Source organism: Artibeus jamaicensis, unplaced genomic scaffold, assembly GCF_021234435.1.
Source record: "Artibeus jamaicensis isolate MK-2021 breed Jamaican fruit bat unplaced genomic scaffold, CSHL_Jam_final contig_519, whole genome shotgun sequence".
Taxonomy (NCBI): Eukaryota; Metazoa; Chordata; class Mammalia; order Chiroptera; family Phyllostomidae; genus Artibeus; species Artibeus jamaicensis.
The window spans coordinates 25,015,161-25,027,354 of record NW_026521871.1 but is presented as its reverse complement, the minus strand read 5'-3'; the positions used below and the strand labels follow the sequence as shown (position 1 = coordinate 25,027,354).

The 12,194-nt window shown below is 37.0% G+C and overlaps 1 protein-coding gene and 1 pseudogene across 3 annotated transcripts in view; one reads left to right on the top strand and one right to left on the bottom strand.

Moving 5' to 3' along the window:
- The window catches only part of ARMC8 (armadillo repeat containing 8), a 100,973-nt gene that overhangs the window by 14,889 nt on the left and 73,890 nt on the right, over positions 1-12,194 (top strand). For 2 of the 3 annotated variants that reach the window (XM_037139435.2, XM_037139433.2), the window contains exon 2: positions 8,314-8,390. The exons of the other annotated variant lie outside the window; for it this stretch is intronic. In XM_037139435.2, coding sequence (XP_036995330.1) covers positions 8,314-8,390 — 77 coding nt within the window. The remainder of the gene's footprint in view (positions 1-8,313; positions 8,391-12,194) is intronic. 3 annotated transcript variants of the gene reach the window in all.
- LOC119044870 (40S ribosomal protein S8-like) lies at positions 2,943-3,632 on the bottom strand (annotated as a pseudogene).

Genomic DNA, 12,194 nt, shown 5'->3' with positions numbered 1-12,194 from the left:
TGGAATGCAATTAATTACCTGTTTCTGTTTTTTCTTGCAAGAAGAAATTTATTTCCAACTTCTTTTTTAATGATTACTTGTTTGTGCACACGATAGATTCAACTCTTAGAAGAAGCTAATTCATAAATGTGCTGTCTACAAACTTTATGCTGAAGGGATCCATGTACATTTTCACATAGTATAATTTGGGTGACTGCTATTAAGAATAAAATGTAATAGGTTTTTAATATACAAGGGTGGGCAAAACTAGGTTTAAGTATCTACTTCTGTTGATTGTTGCTTAAATTACCAGCCATCATTACCTAAAAGATAAATTGTAAGTAAAGATACAAAATAGTAAGACAGATAACACAAGTAATACAATGCTTCATAGATAAATACTAGTATAAGAATAGACAGTCTTGCATACTCTCAACTGTAAACCTGCTTTTGCCCCTCAACCTATGTGGTGGCTCTGTTACAGTTTTCAATGTGTAAAATGAGTTTGGGTTTTGAAGGCTTGCTAGGTCATTTGTTTGAAACCTTCTGCCAAAAGGCAGAGGTCATATAGTCTGACCCTGGCTAGCTTTTTTTTTTTTGTGGGCACATAGTGTGCCCTGAGTTTTTAGCTGATTACTTGACACGTTCACTCTGTTGGTTGGGAAGATGGAGGAATCACCATGTATACAGTTCCTTCCAGCTACTAGAACCTATATACACAAAGTAATTTATTTATTTATTTGTTTGTTTGTTTTTTAAAATATTTTATTTATTTATCTTTAGATGGGAAGGGTAGGAGAGAGGGAGAGAAACATCAATGTATGGTTGCCTTTCGTGCGTCCCCTGCTGGGAACTGGCCTGCAGGGAACTGGTCTGCAACCCAGGCATGTGCCCTGTCTGGTTCACAGGCCTGTGCTCAGTCCACTGAGCTACACCAGCCAGGGCTATACACAAAGTAATTTAAAAGGGCATTGGTTTTTCGAAGTGAGAATAAAGCCATATCTTGAAAGATCAGAATATTGGAAACCCTCCTAAGTTTTTTTCCATGGGCAGAAAGGAACCTCAGTGTGAATATCCAACCCTGGCTAAATTTAACTCTTATTTATGTTTACATCTGTATATTTTAGTGTATCTGGAGGAAAACATAGCCATGCTTACTTAGTCTCACTTTACATTTATAATCATGACCCCCTTAGAGAGTTAGTGCTGCCTGGCAATCCTAGTACATATTTCTGGCCCATTCAGTGTCTTATTCCTTCTCTTTCTTCAAACCAGTAACCTCCCTATCCTGCCCCATCTCCACCCTTACATTTTCACTCTAAAAAAATAGAATTGATCAGAGAATGTCCACAAGCCCTCAACTACCATAATCACCTAATTAAATTCCTTTGGTTATTGTACTTTTCATGCTGTATTTGGTTAGTTAATTCCCTTCCCTCTGAATTATCCATGAACATTGTTCCAGAAGTTCTCCCCTACCCCATTGCACCATCAGTTTTTCTTCTCTATTAAAATTTTTTCCACCAATGAATAAGCATGCTCTAATGTATTCATCTTAAAAAAAAAAAACTCTCCTGACTCCACTGCTCCTTCTAGCCACTCTTCTATTTCCTCATTCCCCTTTATAATGAATCTCCCTGAAAGATCTGTTTGTATATCCTTTTTCTAATTCCTCTTTTCCCATTCTCTCTTAAATCTTCTCGAAGCAAGCTTTGGCCCCACCACTGTACCCATACTGTTATTGTCAAGATCACCCATAGCCTTCACGTTCCTAAATCCAGTGGTCAGGTTTTAGTTATCATCTTAAGCTACATATCAGTAGTATTTGGCATCTGTGATTACTTCCTCCTCGAAACATTCTCTCATTTGGCTTCTTGGATTTCCTTCCACCACACTGGCTGCTGCTTCAAGTTCTCTAAAATTCAGTCTTCAAGGGTTGCTTTATCCGTGGTCACTCCCTAAGTGAACTCATTCCATTTATATGCTGACAACTCCTTGATTTTGTGTCTCCAGCCCGCAACTCTCTCCTAAACTCTAGACTTATGTATCCAACTGCCAACTTGACATTCTCATTTGCATGTCTAATAAAATTCTTAATTTAACATGTCCCAAACTGAACTTTTGATCTTCTCACTCAAGCCTGAACCACCCACAATTTTCCTCATCTCATTAACTGGCAACTCACTCAATCTTTACAGGTTCTCACTCAAGAACCTTAGGTTTTATCCTTAGTTTCTCTCTTTTACATTTCACATCTAGTCTGACAGCATATCCAATTTGACAGTCATTTCAGCTTCAACATTTATCTGGCCTCTGAGTGAATCTTATTACCTCCAAAACTCTTGCCTAGTCCAGGCTACTATCATGTCTCTGAAGTAAGAGCATTTCTGATTATTGAAATAGCCTCCTACCTAGCCTCCCTGCTTTTTGTTCTCCGACTCCCTTCACACATTTGTCTGTTCCTAAAATTGCAGCCAGAGAGATCCTTTTAAAACAAGTCAGATCATGTCTCTATTTTCCCAAAATTCTAATTGCTTTCCAACTCATACCATAAAAATAAAAATTCTTGCAGTTACCAATAGGACTCTTACCAGTGCTGTGCAGTGGAAAAACAGTGCAAGCCACACATGTAATTTTAAATTTTCTAGTAGCTGTACTGTAAAAGTAAAAAGAAAATAGAAGGAATTAATTTAATATGTCTTATTTAAACCTATGTATCAAAATAGTATTTACACAGATAATTGATACAAGGAATAATTGATGAAATTATTTTGCTTTTTTTATAGCAAGTCTTCAAAATCTGGGGTGTATCTTACACAATTTGGATATTGAATTTTGTTTGGAAATACTTCTTTGGTACTTAGGCTTCATAAAGTTTGCTGTTGAGAAAGTAGATTTACATACCTAAGTAGTTCTAAATACTCTTAAAAGTTTTCTAATATATGAATCCAATGTGTGTTTGTTCATTTGCTTTTGTTTCCTTGTTTTCTAGAGCGGCAAACACCTTTTTTACATGAGCTAAGATAGGAGGGAGGAGGACTTAATTTGCCTTTCTGAACTTTGGTTTTCTTCAAACAGAACTCCCAACTCCTTAGCACACCATTGTCCGCTCAGCTACATTGGCCTGGTCTTGAAGCAGTGCAGGCCAGGAGCTTGCCCTGCTGGAACTGCTCCTCTAGACTGCTAATTTTGGCATTCCTTTTCCTTTTATCATGTTTCATGTGAATTTCCTTTGATCATTTTTTGTTTAAAATCTCTTCCTCCTCAGGAGTCAGTTTGGCCCTCATCATGCAGCCCAGGGGCAGTGCGTAGTGGGACTCACCACTGTCAGCAGTATGCTGTTGTTCAGTACGCTGCAGTTTTTTACTAGTGTTGGTGTGGACCAGTTTGTTGTTGGATACATTGTAGATAACCTCAATAATCTTTAATTTGCCTGTGTAACACTCCATACCCCAGGAGAAATTTTCCACATCCAGCCTCAAGGCACGGTACTTCTTGTTACCTTCTGGTACATGGACTGTATGTGTGCCGTGTGGGCCAGTCTTAGTGTTGGCAGCAGGGTGTGCCAGCTCATATTTTTGCTTCTTGTGATATGGCTTTCTCATGTCCCTAGTCTTGCGGTACTTGTGCCAGTTGTCCCGAGAGATGCCCATGGCTTGGTGCCACCTGGAAAGAGCCAGTGTTGGTTTTTAGAGTTATATTTAATTATTAAAGTTAACAGTTTTTTAAGTTCGGTTCCTAGCCACATTTCAAATGCTCAGTAGCCATATAGGGTAGTGGTAATTATATTGGACAACACAGCTCTTTACCAGCTGGCCCATCTTTGACCAGAAAGTCTCCTGCTTTCTCCTTTGCTCATTCTGCTCCAGCCATGATGGTCTCTGTTGTTTGAGCACAGCAGACACTTCCCATTTCAGAGCCTTTGCATTTGCTATTCTTTTTGCTTAAAAGCTTTGCTCCCAGATAGCTGCAAGACTTAGTCCTCTACCTTCTTCAGGTCTTTGTTCAGATGTTACCTTCTTTTATTTTTCCCCAAATTATAAGAGAAGTTTATTGAGAAATTTTATTTAGAAAGTTACGGGGGCAATTAAAAGTGAGCCATAGAAGAAATTGGTTAAGGAAACAAGTTACAGAGGCAAAAGAAAAGGGTCCTTGGGAGAAGGGTGTGGCTTTTCCTGAGCAACCTATTTAATATCTGTACCAATTGCCTTCTCTCTCAAATTTTTACAAATCCAGGCTGTCTTTTGAAAGGAGAAAAGAGAGCTGAGAGGGGAGAGATGACCTGATTTACAACAGAAAACAATAAAATAATAGGAATTGTCCCATACAGACAAATAAATGAATATTTTAGGCAGAAGCACAAAGTAAGATAAACATGAAAAAGTGACTGTATTGCCCAACTTACTAATACCAGATTAGTTTTTGTGGCTCAGAGGATTAGTTTTTGTGTACATGACTGACCTCCTTATAGACTATAAGCTCCTAAAATGCAAAGCTCTGCCATAAAATTCTCTTACTTTCTTTGGCACCTAGCACAGAACTTTTAAACCAAAAGCCGATCTGAACTCTGCACTGATGGGTCACGTCTTGGTTGGCCTTTTGTGTTTTACATTCTGTGGTCACCTGTCTACGTTCCCTCCTTTTTCAATTCCAGCACCTGGTATACTTGCTGATGTTATATGGGTGTTGGCTTTGCTTGTCCAATGGCTATGATTATGACACTGGTTTTTTCTTTCCTTGCCCATTCTTGTGCAGTCTTACTCATTTCCCAAAACCAGCTCCTCTAAAAAGGCCTCACTGAATCTCCTGGTTTATTAACTCCCTCCTCAGTGCTGCCTTTATGTTTGTATACATCTGTTTTGTGTTCAAGTAGGGAATATAAATACGTAAACACAATTACAATAGAATATGCATTATTGAGGGCAGAGACCAAGCCTTACTAATTTTTTCAATCTTTAATGTCTCCTTCAGTGCCTTACACATAGTAGGTACTCACTGCTTTTTAAGTTGAATGAACTAGGCACAGAACACTAAAGAAAATAGCTATTAATGGGCAAAATTTGTGTTTTTTAAGATATAGATTTCCAACTCAAATACCTTTTTAAAAACCACAGTGAGAGGTAAGAGATGTAGAAGCTGTGGGAAAATATATTTGAGAGGAGCAGTAAAATCAAAGATTACACCCAAGTAGGAGGGAGGCTAAGGGGCTGAGGTGCTCAGAAGAACTTACCATATTAGAAAGCCAGGAAAACACATGTGCTCAAATGGAGTAACAAAAGTTACCTGTTTTTATCACATTTTAATCCTGGATGTTGCTCTTGATGTATTTGTACAGTTGTTTGCATCCCTATTTCACATTTGACAGTCTGACTTCTAGATAAAGATCTTCCCTCATTTGTTAACCAAGGGATTTGTCCTTCTGACTCTGTGATTCTGTGATTTTGAGGAAACCAGACCCAGTTAGCAGGTATTTTCATGGTATCCTGTTAGGCACAAGAATTTTCATCAGTCTTGCTTTTGCTGCCACTTTTTTTTCTAATTTATTGAAGTGACCTTGGTTAATAGTTTCATATAGGTTTCTAGTGTATATTTCTTCCCTTTCCTTTTTTTAGAAAGGATTTTATGTATTCTTAGAGGGAGGGGTAAGGGAAAGAGAAAAAGAGGGAGAGAAACACCTATTGGTTGCCTCTCACACACACCCCGACTGGGGACTGGGCCCACAACCCAGGCAAGTGCCCCGACTGGGAATCAAATAGCAACCTTTTTACTTTGCAGGGCAACACCAACCAACTGATCAGAACTCAAGTGTACATTTCTATGGTACATGATCTGTAGATTGCACTGTATGCCCGTCACCCAAAGTCAAACGAATCATCTTCTGTCACCATATATTTGGCCCCCTTTGTCCTTTACTACCCCCTCTAGTCACCACCATACTGTTGTCTTTGTGTGTCTGTGAGTTTATATCTCACAAATGAGTGAAATAATGTGGTTCTTAACTTTGACTGGCTGACTTCTTTCACTTAGCATAATATTCTTAAGGTCCATCCATGTTGTCACAAATGGCAGTATTTTATCTTTTCTCATGGCTGTAGTATTCCATAGAATATATGTAGCACATCTGCTTTATTCAGTCCTCTATTAAAGGAGGCTTTGGTTGTCTCTCTGTCTTGGCCACTGTGAATTATGCTGCAGTAAACATAGGGGTGCCCAAATCTTTGCAAATAAATGTTTTCAGATTTTTCAGGTAGACACCCAGAAGAGGGATTGCTGGGTCATGTGGTAACTCTTATTTTAAGTTTTTTGAGGAACTGCCATACTGTTTTCTATAGTGGCTATAGTAGTTTACATTCCCACCAGCAGTGAATGAGGTTCCTTCTTCCCCATAACCTCCCCAACACTTACTACCTGTTTTATTGATAGTAACCATTCTAACAGGGGTGAGGCGGTATCTCATTATAGTTTTGATTTGCATTTCCCTAAAGATAGTGAAGTTGAGCATCTTTTCATGTATCTGTGGTCATTTGTATTACTTTTTGGGAGAGGTGCGTGTCAGGTCCTTTGCCCATTTTTAAATGGATTGTTCATTTGTTTGGTGTTGAGTTGTATGAGGTCTTATGTATTCTGAATATTAATTCTTTGTTGGAGCCGTTTGCAGATATCATCTCCCATTCAGTTGGTTGCCTTTTTGTTTTGTTGTTGGTTTCTTTTTCTGTACAGAGGCTTTTTAGTTTGGTAGAGTCCCATTCATTTTTGCCTTTAATTCCCTTGCCTTTGGGGTCAAATTCATAATATGTTTTCTATGACCCAGGTCTGTAAGTTTAGTACTTCTGTTTTCTTCTGTGTACTTCATTGTTTTCATTCTTATGTTTAGGTCTTTGATCCATTTCAGTTAATTTTTTTACAAGATGACAAACTAATCTAGATGCACTTTTTTGCCTGTGGCTTTCCAGTTCTCCCAGCATTCTTTATTGAAGAGGCTTTCTTTTCTGCGTTGTGTGTTTTTGGCTCCTTTGTCCAAATTTTTTTGCTCATATACGTGTGGTTTTATTTCTGAACTCTCAGTTCCATTCCATTGGTCTGTGTATCTGTTCTCCTACCATTACCATGCTGTTTTGGTTATTGTAGCTCTGTAGAATAATTTGATTATTGTAGCTCTATATTGGGTAGTGTGATACCTCCAGCTTTGTTCTTTATAAGTGGAATACATTTTAAAGTGGGTATTTGGGTAAACTATGAGTATATTTTGGTTGCAAGCTTATAATATGAAAATATGCTTTGATTTTGGATTAACTATATTGTCAGGAAATTAGAATATGTGTAGTTTTTCTTAAGAGTTGCTTTTGGTGACTCAGAGCGTAAGCTGGCATTGTGTCTTGGCAGTGAACTTTTTATTGATAGGGTTCTGGGTAAACTGGAAAAGTATTTTCTCCTCACTATAATCATTTTTTGCTAATGGGTATATGAGCTTATTCCATCAGGCATCAGAAAGAAAAACCAAGGGACAAAAATGCTTTTTCTCTGGTTCTTGGACTAATAATAATGCTCTTTGTTTTAAATTATGTTAAGTATTGAAAATTAAATGTAAGAAAATCACTGTTACCTCCCCAAAATAAATATTACAAGAAATAACATATAGAGCAAGCCCCACGATACAATTTAAAGGAGGTAAGTGTCTCCCCTTGCCCTTTATGCCCTAACTCTCCCCCTTCTATCCAGCCTTAGCCATTTCAGACTAGCTAACTGTCTCAGACCTGAAAAATCACTCTAATTCTTAGTTGTCTTCCCCTCACAGAAAGTGTGACAACTCCTTTGTTTTCCTTTTTATTTTTACATGTGTATGTGTCCTAGCAGCCCAGCTACAGTGCATCAGTCTGCGAGTTTTCCTCTTGCACCTAGGCTATTCCTGGTAGACCATTCATGAACTTCTTATCCTTTTTCCTTGCTGAAAGCCAGATTTTCTTTCCTTTTAGTGGGTACTAAACAGAAGCAACATTCCTATCTCTTATTCATAAGTAGGTGACATCCAACAGTTACTTAAGAAACTTAACTGCTTCATAACACTTAACCCTGTTCTTCTGTTGGCAAAGCTCGCAGGGCTCACCACAAAGGTCCTACTGTTCAGTTACGTTTTCACCGAGAACCAGGTGTCTTGCTTCCTTGTCTTATTTATCTTGTCACATGCTTTTTCTCGGAATGATTTAATATAAGTATTTTATAGAAATTCTAATGCATCTACCTTAAGTTAGATTATATAGCTATTGATGTGGGTGATGCTGTGAATTTGTGATTTGCATGGCTTCAGATGTCATAATTTTTCCCCCCACTTTCTAGGAAGTAACAGCTAGCAGTCGCCACTATGTTGACAGGCTATTTGACCCTGATCCCCAGAAAGTTCTACAAGGTGTCATGTAAGTAGTATGTATTTAAGAGTCTATCAAAAGTCTTGTTTGTTTTCATGTTTGAATCTGCCGAATATTATAATTCCGAAAATGCAGGATTATAACTTTTCCTCTGCTGTTTTGGAAAGACCCCTTAACAGTCATGACTTTAATATTATACTGTTAAAATTGCCTTTTTATAGTTGTTAACTGACATGGTGAGCTTCATTTTTTTTTTTTGTAGAGTACTTGTTTTACTTTTTAAAGAATGTTTTCTTTGGTGAATGCTTTTGTGACTTTAAAGTCCAGCAAAAGCAAGAGAATAAAATTGATCTTTTATCATTGGAAAGGATTAGGAGGGTAGCTCAGAGGATTTTTTGTTTGCTTGTTTTGATTTTGGTTAATTCATTGACTGTCTCTAAGGTTTGAATATCATGGTAATGTTTTAAATATCAGAAGTTAGAAAGCACTCATTACAAAATTTAAATAAACTTTTGATAACATAAATGCCCTTCTCCAAAATTCCCCTGTGTTGAATGAGAGGAAACATTTTTAAGCAACATACTTGAGGTGATTATGCTTTAAAAAATTAAGTGGGACAAGTATAAGATTTCAGCTGATTGAAAAATGAATTTTCTAAAGAGCAGATTATCCTGCTCTCCACACCTCACTTCTAAGGGATAAGGTCCAGCCCGAAACTCTTCACAGGGTCGGAAACCACGTAGCACCTGCAGGCCTGCACGCTGTCCAGAGGAAGAAGCCAAAAAAGGGTCAGGATGAGATACATTTGGGACAGCGGCAAAGGCACAAATGAGTCCCTTTCTTCTTCTCATTCTGCTGGTGTTAGCCAATAGTACCTTCAGGTTGACTCTTGCTCAACCATGGTATAGAAATTTCTACTGACTGCAGTTCTTATTCACACCCCAATCTCCCTTCTCTCACCCCTGACCACTAAGACATTGTAGAAGGGATACCTTGGGGATGTGGATTTGTAAAGCGGAGGCAAAATATTGAATACAAGTGAATAAAGCTGTTTGTTCAAGTTGAACTGGAAAGAAAAGTTAAGAGCTGGATGGACACCCATCTGGGATACTTGACACCCACCTTATCTTCACAACCTCTCGGATTACAGAAACAGGAGATGGTACTTCATGTTTTCTCAATATGTTAACTTTGCTTTTGTCTCCTTAACTAGGAGACTTTATAATGATTTCATGAGCCTCTTTGAGACTAGTTTGATTATTACCAGGAAATGTAGTATTAAATGAATCTGTTAAATCAGTTTGGGTTGTACTTACATACACAAATTAGTTGAGGGGATAGGTTTAATTTAATACTTCTCCTTAGATAGGCAGGCACTCCACACGCAATCAGATGGTACAGATTGATAATCCTGGAAATAACTAAGTGATTTAATCGAATCACCTAGATTAAGAATCACTTAAGACTGCTCAATAAACAGTTGAAAATGCCAGGCTCATTAAGTGCTCAGTGATTGATAGTAGAAGATGATATTATTTTTATCACTGCTGCTATAACCATAGTAGCATTTATCAATCAAGGTTAATAACTAAATTTATCAATCAAGGATTTTGTGTAAAAGACTTGTACCTTGAGTTGTATCTGATATGAGTAGCTAATTCTAGTGTTACTTGTCTATTTCAGAAACTCTATTTACTAAAGAACACTGTAGCTTCTTGAAAATTGATAAAATATCAAGTAAAGCATATAAAATTCGAAAGAGTGCATTATAACAACCAGTTCAAGTGTAGTTTTCTACCCTTAGTGCCTCGTAAAAACATACCAAGTTTCAGACATATAGCTGTCAGCTAAGACAGGTAAGAAAGGTTTTTTGTGAAGGGCTGGTGGAGTAGAAAGAATATGGAGATGGACAACAGTATGTTGAACTCCTGGTTCTGACATTTTTTGGTGCCCTCATTTACTGTCTGTGTGCCTAGGCAAGTTACTTAATTTCCTTTAGCCTTAACCTCATCATCTATAAAGGGAGAGTAATACTGCCTGTAGTGCCAAGTTGTAAGAATTAAACCAGGCTTACAAAATTCAGTACTTGGTATGTTGTGGAAATTACAGATGAGCACTTAAATGGTTAGTCAGTATTGGCCCCAATTTAAAACAACTTCAAAAATTAGGTGATTTTCCTCAAAGAAGAGGAAGGAAAATGCAAATAAAAAAATCAAACAGATGAAACAATTCAAACTGAAGAAGAGAGAGAAGAGCTAGAATTCTTGATTCAGGGAAGAGAATGTGGGTGATAACACATTCTGGCAAACATTATTGCTACTTATAATACTAAAATCTATTTATAGTTTCAAAGAGACAGATCACCCAGAATCATTCTATTTTATGTCAGAACAGAGCTGGCCTTATAGGGCTGTCTGTAGTGTGATTTGGTAAAGCTTTCTTTTCCTCAGAGAGAAATATTTATTTTTTCTGACTTAATTCTTTTCTGAATTTTGGAACTGTCTGAAAATTAATTTATATGCAGGGTCCAACACAAATAACGCCCCCTTTTTCATTACAGAATCTTCCATTATGAAATCATAAGCATGTTATTCTGTTACAACAATATCACACTTAAAGCATACACCATATGACATTTTAGGTGAAATGTTCAAATTAAAGCTATGAATTATTATACCAATATTAATTACCCTGCCATCCACACTCAAGCAGGTGTTACTTCTGCTGGACCTAGTAAAGTCAAGAGAATAAGTGAATTATATTTTTAATTTTAAGTAATCTTGTCTAATATTGGAATAGTGCAATGTTGATAGAGGAAAGGGGGAATCAAAATGAGGTTTAGGAAAAGAGAGTTGACCAGTTTCTTTCTTTTTATGCACATTACACAGACACTATTGAGTCAACCAGAGACCATTACTAGACCAAAATAGGTAGGTAGAAGGGAGGTGGCCACTGAGTATAAAGAACCATGGTGGCCTATGAAATATAGAGAAGGAGAAGACAGAGGCTGAAGTAATAGGCTTTGAATCCAAAATATCCCATGAGAAAGATATAAAAGAATTGACAGTTAGCTTTAGCTGCAAGACAACAAGAGTTTTTATTATTTTTATAGCTATATTGAACTGATTTTTCCCAATAAGATCGTGAACATATAAAACATACTAGCAGGAAAAACAAATTGAAGAAGTTCAAGGTGAATAGTGAGTTTTCATTATGGTTTATAACTAATCTGTTCGGCTGAGTTACAGGCATATAGCCTTAACCTAAAATAATAGGGAAGTTCTTTGTAGATAACATCATTAAAGGACCATTTTACCTACTCAGTAAGTAGGTAATAGAAGTGGAGGCAGAAAATTAGACCAAATCTCTCTGGTAAACTCAGGCAGACAGTTGTGGATACTGTAGAATTATTCTGTAGTTTTCACCAACTGGCCATTACTAAAAAGTGTCTTCTGAAGTATATTTTGATGTACTGATCAAATAAGGTTATTTTAGTAGTGGTTACTTTCAGGAAATTATGTGCCTCTGGTTTCAGTATGATACAGGGAGGTTCCATTTTCTTACATGAGCTGAAGATATGAGCTCCCATAAAATTAAGCATTTGGTTTTTAAGAAATTTTAAATTAAAGGGTAAGTTTTAGAATAATTCAAAACAAATATCCTCATAAAGAAATATATACATATATTTACATGTATTTATTCCCTTAATACTTTTTAGTCAGTTACTTTTAAAAAGTGTTATAGGTTAAGCTGATTAAAAAGTGTTATAGGTAAACATAAACAAAGATGGCTTTAATACCAAATGAAATGAAGTGATTCTGAGTCTTGTTTGAAACTGTGTATTCCGAGACA